The sequence below is a fragment of the Mytilus edulis genome, chromosome 13 (genome assembly GCF_963676685.1).
Source record: "Mytilus edulis chromosome 13, xbMytEdul2.2, whole genome shotgun sequence".
In the NCBI taxonomy this organism is placed as follows: Eukaryota; Metazoa; Mollusca; class Bivalvia; order Mytilida; family Mytilidae; genus Mytilus; species Mytilus edulis.
Window position 1 is genome coordinate 2,952,595 of NC_092356.1, and position 16,473 is coordinate 2,969,067.

Genomic DNA, 16,473 nt, shown 5'->3' on the forward strand with positions numbered 1-16,473 from the left:
GTTCATGTGGCAAGCGACAAGGTTTAATTGTAATCGAAATAATTAAAAAAAAATTCTCGATTTTTCGATTTAACATTATGAATGAAGCGAGTTTTTCTCAGTATCATAAAAAATAATCGCATTTCGGTCTAAAATGACAAAATTGCAACAATAAATGCAGTTAAAAACTATTATTCGGACCTAACGTGACGGTACCCAAATTGCACCTATTTTGACAGTTTTTCACCTAGGCAGCAACCATTTGATTTTCTGGGGGGGGGGGGGGGGGGGGGGGGGGGTCTCTAGGAAATCTTGTAAGATTTCCGTTGCTATTTTTTCTAAATAGGTGCAATTTGGGTACTCGGTGCAATTTGGGTACCCTTACGTTATATATGTAATTAAAAGTACATTTTTGTTTGTTTTAAACAATTTTACAGATTCTAAAAAACATTTCAGCGAAATCAGTGTTATATACGTTGACCAAGGATGAGGTACATGACAAATAAAGATAATACATCTGTTTTTTTTTGCAATAATTGATTGTTTTTCAAGTATCATTTATATTATAAAAAAGAAATAGCCGTAAACTTGTATAAATCGAAAGCACAAACACATTTTAGTAAACATTGCGAGTTCCTGTGATGTGGCCACATATCCTATATTTTTTTGCATGAACCACCTGAGGGGTTCATGCTATATATTGGCGAGTTTTGACCAAATCTGAGGGGGCGTGGTCAAATAGTCGTCATGGTTATGAGATATGCCAATGCTTATCCATAAATCTCCATGATCTCAATCAATTAAACTAATATATATATATATCGCTTTTTATTTATGAAATATGATTAAACACCGTGCACTCTTAAGTTATATGTTTGAAGCAAGCGCATAGGTCATCATATATACGTCTTCAAATTTCGAAGTGTCGGCATTTCACAAAAATAAACGCAATTGAGCTAATTTTTGGTGCATCTGAAAGATAATGTAAAAGCCTTTAATGATAATACCATAGTTCAATGAACAAATAAGTTTTTTCATAGAAAAATATATCGTTAAAGTTTATGTATGCAGGGAAATGCATACTTTAACCCCGTGCCTACTTTGGTGAAATGCTGACTTATACATGTTATACGGAATTTATAAATAATGAAACCTTTTTACACATCGCTCATACGTTGACCTACTTTTTCAAAGATCCAGGTAAATCAAAGTTTACAACCGTGGGAAAGTTTACTGAGCATGCGATTGTACAGGTTGCTTGCATGAATTGTAATGTGTCGGAATGCAGAAAGACACCAGTAAACATCTGTGGACAAGTGATGCGAATTTCTTTGCGAAGAATTTGCAATATTCCTTGTGATTGTCACATTTATTCTTGCACTTGTATTAATTTCTGTCACAAATACAGAACGCATACACACAAAGCAAATTGTGTTTACAAAGTTTGTTAAGCACGAGGTTAAGCATGTTAAGAGAAGTTATAGAAGACAGTTATCGCTGCAGAAAGAACAACAGGTGGTTGACCATATAATATTCCAAAGAAAAACAAATGGAGTCAATTCTGTTGCAGATGATGAAAACTTGGGAAAAGATGAAATTGTAAACAAAAATGGTAAATAAAACAGAACCGTATTCAGAATGTTAAAAATGTGATGAGGAAAACAGTTCAGTCTGACATATTTATTTCTGTTAAAACCACTAAATCAAACAGGAATTCAAGACTTGATTTGCTGATGGAAACATGGATCCCTTTAGCTAAGGATGAGGTGAGCATCTTGATTTTCTGATATACAATGACGAACATGGTACAGTTTGTTGTACTTGATAAATACTTTTTTATGACTGGAGATGTTTATAATTTACCATAATTTAATTTTGGATGTAACGCGTCTTCTGATTGCCTGACGTTATTTCGTTATGAGCCCATAGACATAATTTAGTCATGTGACCATGACGTCATCAACGTTTTTTCATGGTTTTCTACGGTTTAAAATGGAATTTAGAATTAAATTACAAGAAATAACTGTAATATTTTTTCTATCTATTCGAAATAACATAAAAAATGTGGTGCACACTGTTAAATAACCTGCTACACGCCGCGTTATTCAGTGTCCACCAAATTTTTTTATGTTATTTCTTCATAGACAGAAAAAATATTACAGTACCTTTTAAATAACTGTACCTTTTTTTGTAGAATTATCAATATCCAGTAATTGTTTGTGCAAGGATCTGAAATTTTTAGACAATGATTTCTATCAATTTTGGATAGAATTGAAAGTCGTTTTCTTTTTTTCAGACAGTCAAATCAGAGTTCATAATCAAAACCAAGGATCCAGAAATTTTGCACACATTTTAGTCATTTTAAAATAAAAGTTTGGATCTTTTTTATACGACCGCAAAAATTAAAAAAAATTTGGTCGTATATTGGTATCACGTTGGCGTACGTCGTCGTCTGCGTCGTCGTCGTCGTCCGAATCCGTTTAGTTTTCGCACTCTAACTTTAGTAAAAGTGAATAGAAATCTATAAAATTTTACCACAAGGTTTATGACCACAAAAAGGAAGGTTGGGATTGATTTTGGGAGTTTTAGTTCAAACAGTTTAGGTATTAGGAGCCAGAAAAGGGCCCAAATAAGCATTATTCTTGGTTTTTGCACAATAACTTTAGTATAAGTAAATAGAAATCAATGAAATTTAAACACAAGGGTTATTATCACTTAAGGAAGGTTGGGTTTGATTTTGGGAGTTTTGGTCCCAACAGTTTAGGAATAAGGGGCCCAAAGGGTCCAAAATTGAACTTTGTTTGATTTCATCAAAAATTCAATAATTGGGGTTCTTTGATATGCCGAATCTAACTGTGTATGTAGATTCTTAATTTTTGGTCCTGTTTTCAAATTGGTCTACATTAAGGTCCAAAGGGTCCAAAATTAAACTTAGTTTGATTTTAACAAAAATTGAATCTTAGGGGTTCTTTGATATGCTGAATCTAATAATGTACTTAGATTTTTGATTATTAGCCCAGTTTTCAAGTTGGTCCAAATATCGGGGTCCAAAATTAAACTTTGTTTGATTTCATCAAAAATTGAATAATTGGGGTTCTTTGATATGCCAAATCTAACTGTGTATGTAGATTCTTAATTTTTAGTCCCATTTTCAAATTGGTCTACATTAAAGTCCAAAGGGTCCAAAATTAAACTAAGTTTGATTTTAACAAAAATTGAATTCTTGGGCTTTTTTTATATGCTGAATCTAAACATGTACTTAGATTCTTGATTATGGGCCCAGTTTTCAAGTTGGTTCAAATCAGGATCCAAAATTATTATATTAAGTATTGTGCAATAGCAAGAAATTTTCAATTGCACAGTATTCAGCAATAGCAAGAAATCTTCAATTGCACAGTATTGTGCAATAGCAAGAAATTTTCAATTGCACAGTATTGTGCAATAGCAAGAAATCTTCAATTGCACAGTATTGTGCAATAGCAAATATTTTCAATTGCACAGTATTGCGCAATAGTAAGAAATATCTAATTGCACAATATTGTGCAATAGCAAGAAATTTTCAATTGATTGGAGTTATCTTTCTTTGTCCAGAATAGTAGTTGAATTAACTTAAATCATTGTTTTATACAATAAACAATGTATATTCACTTTTACTACCAACTGATAAATTAAAACAATCTTTACCATTCAGTGATAACAAGCACTTTATTTTACATTTTAATATTTTATGATGTATTTAAATGAGTAGTTATTGTTGCAAACTCCATTAGAAATTTGAATTGAGATCAGTTTTGGAAAAAGGGAAAGGGGGATGTGAAAAAAAGGGGGGGGTTAAAATTTTCTCATTTCAGATTTCATAAATACAATGAAATAAAAAGAAAATTTCTTCAAACATTTTTTTTAGAGGATTAATATTCAACAGCATAGTGAATTGCTCAAAGGCAAACAAAATATTTTAAGTTCATTAGACCACATTCATTCTGTGTCCGAAACCTATGCTGTGTCAACTATTTAATCACAATCCAAATTTAGAGCTGAATCCAGCTTGAATGTTGTGTCCATACTTGCCCCAACCGTTCAGTGTTCAACCTCTGCGGTCGTATAAAGCTGCACCCTGCGGAGCATCTGGTTTTACTCTATCCAACTCACAATTTAGTCATGTCAAGGATTTGTATAGTGAAATTTCAAATCCTTGGTTATATGGTTAGTAGTCACAACATTTAGGAAATGGTATTGTCAGATGGTTCACAGCATTTGTAGTTCATGAAATTTCTTGCTGTTTTATAAATTATGCATTTAGATACAATGTATGCTAAATTTAAACATGTCATTTGATTTCTGATTTTGGGCATAGTATTCAACAAGTTGATCCAAATCAGAGTCTACATTCATTTTGACATTGACGGCCAAAGGGTCCAAAATTAAACTTTGTCAGGCATAAATTAAAATATTGTTTGTTTGCCCTTTACCGACCGATCCTATAAATTCGTTCCGACTGAAAATCTTTTATTTGTATTTACCAGCAATATTTTATTTTAATTTTTTTCCGTTCCTACCGAAAATCTTATATTTGTATTTCCCGCTCAAAACTTTTTTACCGGAATCCAGAATCCACGGGTTTTATCTTCCCCGTATAATAGGGTAAAGTCCATGTGGTATCACGTGAGTGTTTGGCATGAACAATTGCATTTAGAGATTCAAAGCATTTGATTGAAGTCGATGTTGAAAGTATGACGAACGTTGCCCTTTAATGGCTTTATACTTGAATTGTTAATTACATGTGTAAGATTTTATAAAATTAGTTTGATAATGATGATATCAATGACAACTCAAGCTTGATACAAAATTTTGTGATGCTAAACAGAAATTCTGAATGACATGAATGATGTACATGCCTGGTAAATGTTCAAAATTTATTAAAATGAATCAGAAAATAAAAGAAACACAAATTCATGTATAAACAGAAAATGAAAAAAATATGAATTTATACAGAAAACAGATAATGAAGTTACATGAATATCTTTGAAGTATAGGAAAATTATTAAAGGAGTAGGTCCGGTAAGGACCGATTTTGGCCTCAAATATTTCAGGTTCATCTGACGAAAGATTTTGACCACTTTTTAAACACTTAAGTGTCTATTTTATTTGAATTAATTAGTTTATGTGAAAGATTTTAACAGATTTAGTCATTAAAAACTATCCGATTCAAGCTCAAATATGAAAAATCTACCTACAGTAATATGCTGAAAAATGTCACTTTTCAGATGGTTTTTGGTAAAAATGAAAGTGGCCGCATCCGTGTTCATCCTCAACCTTTATATATGTTATATCATAAAATACAACTTACATTTCAATATTAAGGATGAACACGAATGCGGCCACTTTTGTCTTACACGAAAACCGTCTAAAATTTAACTAAAATGCTAGAATTATGAGGATTTCAGTAATTTAGCATGACTTAATGGTGCTAGTACCGGATATATGTGCATTGTATTGTCAAAAACAGCCCATATTTATGTAGCAGATATTACAGACTAGGGGAATAGCTCTGGTAGCATGGATGGAGGCGATTACATACGGACACATAAAAACACATCAGCTTCCATTTCTACATTTTAATCAGACAAAGATGACGTCACAAACATAAATACAAAATACTGGCAAAAGGGGAACAACTCTCTCTTTCACACAGAAACATAATCTGACCATACATACTGATAGATCCGTGTTTTACTTGCTCGGATACTATTAAAAACACATATTTTTGTATCTATTCCAGAGCTCCAGATAAAAATTCATAAATTGGGGTTTTTACCCACCATTTTCTTATATAATTGGGTGATAAAGTTTTTTAATTGCATTATCAATTTCAATTCACCCCTCAAGTTAATACCAAATTGGGTTTTTCACCACTAAGCTCCTTAATGTATTGGGTTTTTTCATCAACACAATATTGAATATTTAGGCAATATCAACCCAAGATTTTTTTCCATCTTAAATATGTCATGTTGTATGTTTCTTTCTTTGTTTAGCTGTTTTATTTGGTTTAGGGTTAGGGTTAGGATTATTTGCTAGCTGTTTTATTTGGTTTATTCACTGAGGAGCAATTATAGTTTTAATTTGTGTCCCGTTTCAAACCTTCTGCCAGTTTTGTATTTTCTCACAAAAACGGATATGTGCATTCACAGGCACTCGTCTTATACCTTTATATAATAAATTCTGAGACCAGTGCCTGTGTGTGTATTCATTAATTAACTGTAAAATGAAGGAAAAAAATAGTATATAAACTCTAATTATACTTGGAATGTTTTTGTTTTATTCAATTTACATAAATCTGGGTTTAGTTGTCTTTTATTAGAACTTTTGGTTTCTGATGCTTTATCATGTCATAATTGATTTGGCCATTTCACTTTTTCCAACTGATTTCGTTTTTGGCGAAACCCCGTGTTAATTAGCAATGTTCTCATTAGTACGCACACACGCCCGTGCGTTCCATGGACGCTTCCTAGTCTTGTTATCATCATAACTTTCCCTCAGCTTTTCAAAAGAAGCAGAAAACATGCTTCTATTCAATATTTTTACTGGACATTCACTTTCGTTTTAATTCAATGTATGTTATGATAAATCCCGAGCAATGCAAAAAAAATATGACTACATGACACACGCTAATTCGATAAACACAGAGAAGATCGAAATGTTTTCAAAAACACATGTACCTATTGAACAAGGGAAAACTCTAACAGGACCCATTGTAGCTGCTTGATGCATGGATCTATTTCTAGAACGAAAGGAAATTTCCAATTATAAATATTATAAAAATAGATTTACCCGACGACTGTAAACAGATAAGAGTAAATAACGCAAACGGTAACCAATAAAAGGGTTGAGAACTCATGGTTTTGGCATATAATTGGGTTTTCCTTTGAATTAATTGGGTTATTGAACCCTGCAATGGGCAATTGCATTGGTTTTTTTTATTATTTGTATTGCGTGATCACGCAAATACGAAGCTTATCTGGAGCTCTGTATTCTATATTTTCAAAAACTACATATATACAGTTATCCTACAAATCTACAACTCTCAGTTTAGGCTACACGTGCTGATCTTATCTTATTCATGCATATCCATTAGCTATGCCGGTATGTGTGTCAAAATCGTATCATACGAGATAATGACCAGCCAGTATACACTGTAATGATTTCATTAACCAGTATTAAAAAGATAAACATAACACAGAAGCATTCTACTGTCCAATAAATAACTAAAGGTTTACATTTTAACAATTTTGTAAAACTCTATATTTTGTGGCCAAAAAGGGGTCTTACTGACAATGACTGAACCTACTCCTTTGTAGATTTAATTTTAAATTATAATCAATATAGTTTTACATAATAATTTTTACATAATAATAAAAGTCATTGTATATATATGCTAGATGTGCAAAATACATCCAGCTTTTATGTCATGAACAAAATGTATTGTTTCATTCTAGTACATGATAACAGTTCTATATATATTCTCCTTTTCAGACCTATATATTTACAGATAATGATTCACCCATTCCAGAAAATGTTCATGGTAAGTTTTTCTATAGTCAGGTATACATGTACATGATATATACATGTAAATGTTACATGCATGAAGTTTGAGTTAAAAATTACTATGATTTTTTTATCTTTTTTTTTACAAATTATTTTGGGATACAATGAAGTACATATATGCTGATAAACAATAACATACCAAATGTAATTTCTTCTTAAGCAAAATGCTTTTTATACCCCTGCTTTAAAAAAGGGGGGGTATACTGTTTTACCTCTGTCTGTCCTTCCGTCAGTCAGTCCGTCCGTCCCATGATTATTTTTCGTCGCATTTTTCTCAGGAACTACAATACAAGGATTTCTGAAATTTGGTTTCAGGGTTTATCTAAGTCAGCTATACCGTGTGATGCGTTTTCAGATTGATCACTTGACAACTTCCTGTTTACCGAACACTTGTATGATTTTACACATGATAGACAAGTTGAAAACTTTCGTCACATTTTTCTCATGAACTACAATTCAAGGATTTTTGAAATTTGGTTTCAGGGTTTATATAAGTCAGCTATACCGTGTGATGCATTTTCAGATTGATCACTTGACAACTTCCTGTTTACCGAACACTTGTATGATTTGACACATGATAGCCAAGTTGAAAATTTTCGTCACATTTTTCTCAGGAACTACAATACAAGGATTTCTGAAATTTGGTTTCAGGATTTATATAAGTCAGCTATACCGTGTGATGCGTTTACAGATTCATCACTCGACAACTTCCTGTTTACCTAACACTTGCATATTTTTACACTATAATACATGTATTAATATCATCCACTTGCGGCGGGGGTATCATCAGTGAGCAGTAGCGCGCAGTTTCACTTGTTTCCCTTAAATTTATCATGTTTGTAAATACTTTAAAGTTAAAGGTTTATCAACAAATAAACTTCAAAGACTTTTAAATTAAAACACTATTCATGCTAATTGAAAGAAACCTTAGAATTTGCTTACAGCTTCAATTTTCAGAGAAATTACCCGCTGTAAATGTCTGTTGGGTCAATACGTTAGAGGTTTGATATGATATGTCAGCATGTTAGAGGTTTAATGATGATCATGAAAGAAGTTTAATTTCAGTACATTTTTCCAGTCAGACAAGAATGCTGTCTCGTCACTTTCCTGACTGTAATAGAACATATAAACTCTCCTTAAAGTACATCTTTGTCCTAAGGGGAGATAACCTCTTGTCTGATCATTTTGTTCCTCATCATTCAAATTGGATTAATGCCATCTTCCCTTTAAATTTATGTCTGATTGTTATAAGCTTAAGGTCAGACTTGTAATCATTGTGGTATATCAATGAAACTGTGTATCTTATAATCGGCATGACTTTATCAGATGACAATACCAATACTTTAAAAATAAGGCTTACACATAGTTATATATTTTAATTCAGTCACGAACCCGCGATATCACAGGTGTGTTCTAGTATATCAATTAAAATGATGAGATTTTCTTTTATCATATATGTAATCATATGCATGGTAACTTAAATTTAAGATTATTCAATATAAACCTGATAAAGATCTTAGAACTGTGGATTCATTTATATTTTGGGATATTTCAATCTGGTGGTTTGTCAACATCTGCATACAAATTGATAGACAATGTTGAACATTTAAACTTGTTACTTTTACTGATGTAATCCAATGAAAGTGTATCTCTTGAATTATCATGATTATACTGAATCCACAGTATACTTTGATGGGATATCTGTCCTTATAATTTTATTTAGACCAACTTGAATTTAGAATAAAAATCTGACATGTCTGAAGAAAAAAAGAATTATTAGCATAATCTTTCTATTTTCTTTTTTTAAGCTGATCATTTCATCAACACGTTTTGTGCAGATACACATTACAGGTAATTACTTAGATTGAAATGTAAATAAGATCAGAGAAATGTCAACAACATTATATCAACATTCTTTATGCAATTTGAGAACACAATTTCAGTGTCATTTCTTTCTTCTTGGAAAATAGTTGAAATTGCAATAGTTACAGATGTCAAGTTTTCAGAAAAAAAAGTGTGAAATTTTTTATCTGAAATTTAGAATTATTCCAAGGTTTAGGGTAGCATGACAAGATTTACAAATAAGTTGTATATATTGTCAGCCCATTCGTTATAGTTAAACTTATTCCCCTCAAATGAAGATGATTTTGTTACATTTTTTAGTCAGAATGTTGGTCATGAATTAAAATTTTCTTAATTTTAGTCTATAATGTTGGACAAAATGTAGCTTGCAGCCTGTAATTATTTTTCAATCTCTTTATAAATCTTTTTGAAAAAGTAAAATCACAAAAATACTGAACTTAGAGGAAAATCAATTCGGAAAGTCCATAATCACATGGCAAAATCAAATAACAAAACGCATCAAAAACGAATGGACAAGAACTGTCATATTCCTGACTTGGTACAGGCATTTTCAAATGTAGAAAATGGTGGATTAAACCTGATAGTATAGCGCTAACCCTCTCACTTTAATGACAGTCTCATCATTTGAAATAGTCATTTTATTTCAATTATGTCTTAATCAGATTTTGGTAAATTATTTGATAATGATAAATATTTGTCTTCAAACTGAAACAATAAACCAGTGATACAAAAACTGCTTTTATATGCATTTTATTTATGTGTCATTGAATCCCAGTTGAACCACATATAACTTGTGCAATACACACAGGATGATTCAGTAAAATTCACCCCTTTGGGTTTAGAGTAAATTACAATAACACAGATGATTTTCTGGTGATTTGAGATAACAACACTGGTATATCATGTATATTACCGTTTAATATCTAGGGAGATTTTTCATAGTGTATTACTGTACAAACCATCACTTAGTTCAGAATCCCAGGACCTGCATTTAGGAATGTACATATAATGCAACAAAGATATTTCTCTATTATGGAAGTTTATATATAGATTTACCTATAATCCCCTGGCATTAAGATTTATCCCCAGTAGTCACAACAATCCACCACTCAACCAGTGGCATTCTTTTATGCCTGTGACTCTTTCCTTTAAACATCTTACAATTAAATATGTTTATAAGTTATACTGAAATGTGTTGGACTTATGAGGATTTTTACTGATAAGATTTATTGCAAAAAGAGCCGCAGATTCTTAGAGTATTTTGTTTAGTGAAATAGGATTTTCGAGAAAGTTGTTGTTTCAGCATCATTAAAAAGGGCGGTTGATGAAATCATGGGGGTGGTAGCACTTGGCTGAGTGGGGCGTATGACATTTGCGCCGATTAAGAAAATATTCATTCTTTCATTTGCGCCGATTTCATTTTTTCATTTGCGCCAATTTCCTATCATGATTTTCTTGGTAGAGGATTGCTGCTCACAAGGAAGCTATTAAACCAAGAGTTCCAAATGGTGAAATGAAATAATCCCTTCGTAAATTTTACGGACGTCATCGCGAGTTGTTTGACTGTTATGAAATAACCGTTTCAATAATGATATCGGATATCGGATATGTCCTTACACCGTAACTACAATCTCCTTCCCTTTCATGAATGTGACCTATCGAATTAGACTATTTACCGAACATGAGCAACACCACGGGTGCCACATGTGAAGCAGGATCTGCGTATCCTTCCGGAGTATCTAGGATCACCCCTAGTTTTTTGTTGGGTTCTTGTTGTTTATTTTTTAGTTTTCTGTGTTTGATTTAGAGTGTGACTGTCCCTCTGGTATCTTTCGTCCCTCTTTTACGAAATTTGGACATAAAATATGTGGGTTTGTTGGTTGAGTGCTTTACTCCCACAGCTCTTTTTGAATATATTTTTAAAGTTACTGGTTTTGACATTTTCTCTAAATCCAATAGCCAATATATTTAAAAAAAACAACATGAATATTTAACATAACAAATAAACCATTAAGATTCTAAAGTATGCTGCTACTGATGAGTTTTTAATGACAGAAATGGTATATCTTTAGATTCCAGTTCGCTCCCAAGTTCTAACCCACTACAGCAATTGTTTGACATTTACCCGTTTTGGTATTTTGAATTCCTTGCCAAGGTTCGGGCGTACACGTAAATATGACCTAGCTATGCCACTGTAATTAGATTTACAGGTACGTTAATACTTGTACATGTACTATACTATATGATACCATTGGTAAAATCTGGTTTATTCATGTTAATTTTGATTCATATTGTTCTGGAACTTCGTTGTAACACGATGGACATATTGCACACTGAAACGAGCCAAAGAGGGCCATACATATTGGAAGGTTAGTTAATGTCCTGAAACATAACAACATATCCTACAAATGTACCATAAAATCATGTAAAGCCAGAGTCACCACGGATTCTATTGTCAAAACATAGAACGAGCATAATCATGTGGCAGATGTCCGAAAGACAAGGAGGCTAAAGAACTATGGGTACGGTCAAGGAAAAAGTCTGGAAATGTATCTTGTAGGCCTTCTTCCACCTCCCCATGGTGATTCATTAAATTTGTACAAGTGGCTAACGGAAGAGGTCTATAATGATAAATTAAAAATAACATGACTTGGATGGAGAGTTCTCTCATTGGCACTCATACCACATCTTCTTATATCTGTTCACTTGTAATTTACCTGTAAAAATATCGGCGCAAATGCAAAACGCCGGCTGAGTGGTCTAAGTAGTAATACTACTGTACTATTAGCTTGTCAGATTACTGATGTTGTGAGGTCTAGTCCCACATTACTAGGATTGTAAGTTTTCCTACCAAAGGTTGGTGGCATGGTTCTCTCTAGGCACTGGCTTCCTTCACCGATAAAATCTGACCATCACCCGATAGCAATAAAGTGCTGAAAGTTGTGTTCAACACCAATCAATTTACTAAGTTAAATCTGATCTGACAAATTATGTAACATTGATATTTTCCTTTGCATCTGCCTTGTATTGCTGAAGTCAAACGATGTGGAAGGAAAGACTAATACATTTAGGTTTGCACTTAGAATACACTTTTCTAATTTTCACCTTCTTATTAATTACATTTCTGAAATCTTAGGCCCTTACCAAATAGTGCTAACATGTTGCACATAAGTTGCACATAAGATGCTCACGTTAGAAACTAACATGATTGCACACGAGTTTTTTAACATGCAAATTAGGTGAGCATTTTGTGAGCAAAAAAATTGCACATATGAAACTAACCTAATTTGCATGTTAAAAACCTCACATGCAACTGCTCATATGTGCTTTTGTTTCACATGTGCATTTTATTAGATTGCTCACATGTTGCACACGTAAATATTATAGTTGACCAAAACAAAATGGCTGCTTTAAAAAAGGAATATTTTTCAAATTTAAATGAAAATCTTAAATAATTCAGTTGAAAATAAAATAACTGATACATCATGTTAAAAGAGTTATTCTTTAATTATTGTCAGTTAATTATGATTTTCATATCATTTTTTTTTTTTATTTAAACAATAATCATGATCATTACTAAAAACATAATATTACATTATAAAACTAATAGAGGGACTTGCAAGTTTAGTATACAATGAATGTCTTTGATTAATAAGTACTGTATTTCAAAAAGTTTAAAAAGGAAAAATCTTTATACATGTAGTACTTATTTTGAAGCAACCTGTATATATATTCCCATAAAGGACTTAAAATTGTAATATATTTCAAAATCTGACACAAAAATGAAAATAATGAATTAGAAATGATAACTTACAAATAATTAACCACAGCCACACTGGTTTTATCAGATTTCAACAATGCCTTTCTTCAAATAGCACAATATAGGACTTAACATTTTCCATATCCATCTACCTCCATTTATTGCATGCTTTTCATGAATTTGAATTTACAGGAAGTACATCACTGGGCATGTCATTTTGAAAAAGCTCATATGAGCAATGATGTAGGTTAGTTTTGAATGGTTAGAAGAATGGAAAAACTTTTCAAAGTACAAAACTAACATAAAACTAACATGGATGATAAAAGCTCACCTGAGGTTTGAATTGCACATGTGAGCATTATGTTTGAATTTTGTGGGCACATATGAACTAAACTACCAAACTGCACATATGAGCAACCTGATTTGCATACAATTCTTACTTGCATCTCATGTGCTTCACATGTGAAAATTATGTGCTTTTGTTAGCAATTTCTGTAAGGGAGGTCATGTGAATTTTTGTTTACCTAAAATTTTACTGATAATTCATGCAAATGATGTATTGTTCCTTACTTTCTGATAATATCGTGTGACTTATTTCTTTAAAACAAGAAAGGACCCTGAGAAACTTACTATCACTGAACTTTGCATATTGCCTGTTATATATAATTAGTAACTTATCATTTGTGGTTATCAAGTTACCTCCCTGTTAGAGAGTGTTCATCGAATAATGTGAAAATATTTTCAGTTGTTGTGCATTGTTTAATTTTACAGGAAATTCACAAGTCATAAATACTGGGTTGAGCACAAAAACATATGAAAATAACCGTCTACCATCATGTATTATATATTGAATCAGGGTGGGAAAAGATAACCCACATGACGATTTGCAGAACTCCATGTACTCTATCCACAAAAATGATCCAATATTCTTTTTTTCTATTTTAGACAAGGATTGTGCTGTAAGATGGCTAGAGAATATGACATCTTCATGGAAAGTGAAAAAAGGTATATTAATTAAAAAAGAAATAATTAAGACATGCAGTTGATGAAATAAGTTGATAACTTTCTAAATGATTAACAGCAAATCAAGATTAATTTGTTTCATCTACACTGACCTAACCTGAAACATTCTATTTCCAAGAATGTTTTGTTTATTGAATTAACATTATAAACTGCCAATTTTAGGACTATATGAAGATAATATTTATTGCCATGTATGACATCATCATAAAATTTTACTCAAGAACTATCTATCATTTCCCTTAAATTTGATATCAAGCTTCATGTGAACTTGTTTGACCCTAAGGTTGGATGGGGGATAGGAATACAGTCACTTGGGTCTTCTTCTGACAAGCGGTACAACCCTTCAAGGCTTGCCAGAGTTGGGTGTCCTTTAGCCTGCGCAAAATATCTGTCCCTAATCAATTTACATATACCTGCATTTTCCAGTGATAGCCCAAATTTCACTCACCTTCATCCCAGACATCATTTTTAACAGAAGGCGATTGTATTAATTGTTAATCTCTTCTTGTCGTGAACATGAATGAAATATTTGCCACTGAATATTAAGCAACAAAAATTAAATCAATCATGTGAGCTTGTGGTACCATGCATATGATACATTTTGAAGTCAATCAGTCATCAATTCCATGTTTACCAAAAACTTAAAGCTCACATTTCAACTTGCTGCAATATATTTTTAAGCAGCACATAAACAGTTATAAGAGAGGTACTTTCAGCTGAAACGAGAAAATATATTAGTTTTGAAAAAGCACTTTATACACTAAATAAAACATTTCAGTATCTCTTTTTAAATCCCATTCTTAAACCAATGCATGTATATCATCAATTTAGTCTTCTGTGCATTTCTAACGCAAAATAAGGCAAAATGTTTGGTCCGATTTGATTCTGTTATTACAAACTTTTTAAACAAATTACTTCCCTTTGTCAATCTTAGACTGGTTCCATACCGGACAATATTGGCTTTTGCCAATGCAAAGTATGATGAATTGAAAATGATGTATCGGCGGTTAAACTAATTTTGTATGAAAAATAATTTCTGATGTCGTAACTATTTATCTAAACAACAAATTAATGTAATTAAAAGATTTCAAAACCTAAGATTACGCACAGGTAAATTTGCTGTTCCTGCTAGCTCTCCATTGTTAATGAAAAAAATGAATGTCCCTCATAATGGAGACAACTAAAAAAAGGGTATCTAATTACAGGGTCGGGAATTGGCAAATGGACTATAATAATGGTTTTTTTCTGCTTATCATGTTTGTGGCTTTGATCTTGTTGTACGTGGTTTAACATGATGATGATGGAAGTGTTTAACGACATTGACTGGATATACATCCCGCGGGCAATTGGTGAGCTTTAGATATTTTCTGCAGTTGGTAATCACAAGGATTTGTATAGTAAGACTTACTATACAAATCCTTGGTAATCAGCAACAGGTTGAAGGCCGCTATTTTGTTGCACGACCATCTTGGTTATGCTGAGTTATTTTTGGTTTGTTTACTCTTTTGATGTTTCTTTTGTATTTCACAACGGCTACTTTCAGGCCCAGGTTGGTTAGCTTGATAGCCCGCTAACAACGATGATGGCGTACTAGTCTACCAGTTTCTGACGTAGTAATAATGATGACAGGTAGCATAATCAGTACCAAAGTCGTGAGACAGTTAAATGAATGTCCATTATTCAACACCTCGGTTACAGCTCTCGGGCGTTTGTCGTCATAACACTCCCCCATCAAAAAAAAGAATTTTGGAGTGTATACTGACGCGGGTTGGTTTCTGTCATCGAAAGAAGTAGGTCGTTAATACATCTTTCGATGACAATTCTTAATTTTTGAAGCAAGAATAAAACTAAAATTTTCATCGCACGAAATTAAAATAAAATATAGTGTACGAAAATCCATACAAATAAAATATTAAATAACGATATGTTTTGTTTCTATTAAGTTAATGAAATGAAATGAATAGACAACTTTCGAGTTCGATGCATTTCCGTCAAAAACTCTGGTTTTAGTGAACGTCATTTGTGCGTTTAGGGGCGTCGTCACTTCCATTCAAATGTTGAGCGAGTGGTTGGAAAACTATACTTATATTGTACGAATTATTCGGCAAATTGAATTCTCAAAATTGACAATCAGCACTACTGTCATTAGGGAATTGTCATTAAGTACCTATATAACAAGCATTATTTCTAGTTTATCCTGCATAATGACGATCACTAAGATGCTTGATGAACGTTAATAGTGCAGG

At 32.4% G+C, this 16,473-nt stretch overlaps 1 protein-coding gene across 6 annotated transcripts; it reads left to right on the top strand.

The window, feature by feature from the left end:
* The first annotated feature begins 994 nt into the window (after nucleotides 1–994).
* LOC139500870 (fringe glycosyltransferase-like) lies at nucleotides 995–14,699 on the top strand. Of its 6 annotated transcripts, none has more exons than XM_071289763.1 (5): nucleotides 995–1,745; nucleotides 7,510–7,558; nucleotides 9,390–9,432; nucleotides 12,481–12,515; nucleotides 14,150–14,699. In XM_071289763.1, the coding sequence occupies exons 1-5, from the start codon at nucleotides 1,632–1,634 to the stop codon at nucleotides 14,248–14,250; spliced, it is 342 nt and encodes a 113-aa protein (XP_071145864.1). In that variant the 5' UTR covers nucleotides 995–1,631; the 3' UTR covers nucleotides 14,251–14,699. The 6 variants fall into 6 exon arrangements, 3 of the variants coding, with proteins under 3 accessions (XP_071145864.1, XP_071145865.1, XP_071145866.1); XM_071289765.1 differs by lacking the exon at nucleotides 995–1,745 and adding an exon at nucleotides 4,642–4,707; XM_071289764.1 differs by lacking the exon at nucleotides 12,481–12,515 and having other exon boundaries at nucleotides 1,024–1,745.
* The last annotated feature ends 1,774 nt before the right edge of the window (nucleotides 14,700–16,473 follow it).

What these genes read in the sequence shown, in the direction of transcription:
- LOC139500870 (XM_071289763.1), top strand. Translation starts at nt 1,632, where the DNA reads ATGAGGAAAACAGTTCAGTCTGACATATTTATTTCTGTTAAAACCACT. An exon ending in TCCCTTTAGCTAAGGATGAG is followed by an intron (nt 1,746 to 7,509) that starts GTGAGCATCTTG and finishes TCTCCTTTTCAG; the next exon opens with ACCTATATATTTACAGATAA. An exon ending in GGAAAGACTAATACATTTAG is followed by an intron (nt 12,516 to 14,149) that starts GTTTGCACTTAG and finishes TTTCTATTTTAG; the next exon opens with ACAAGGATTGTGCTGTAAGA.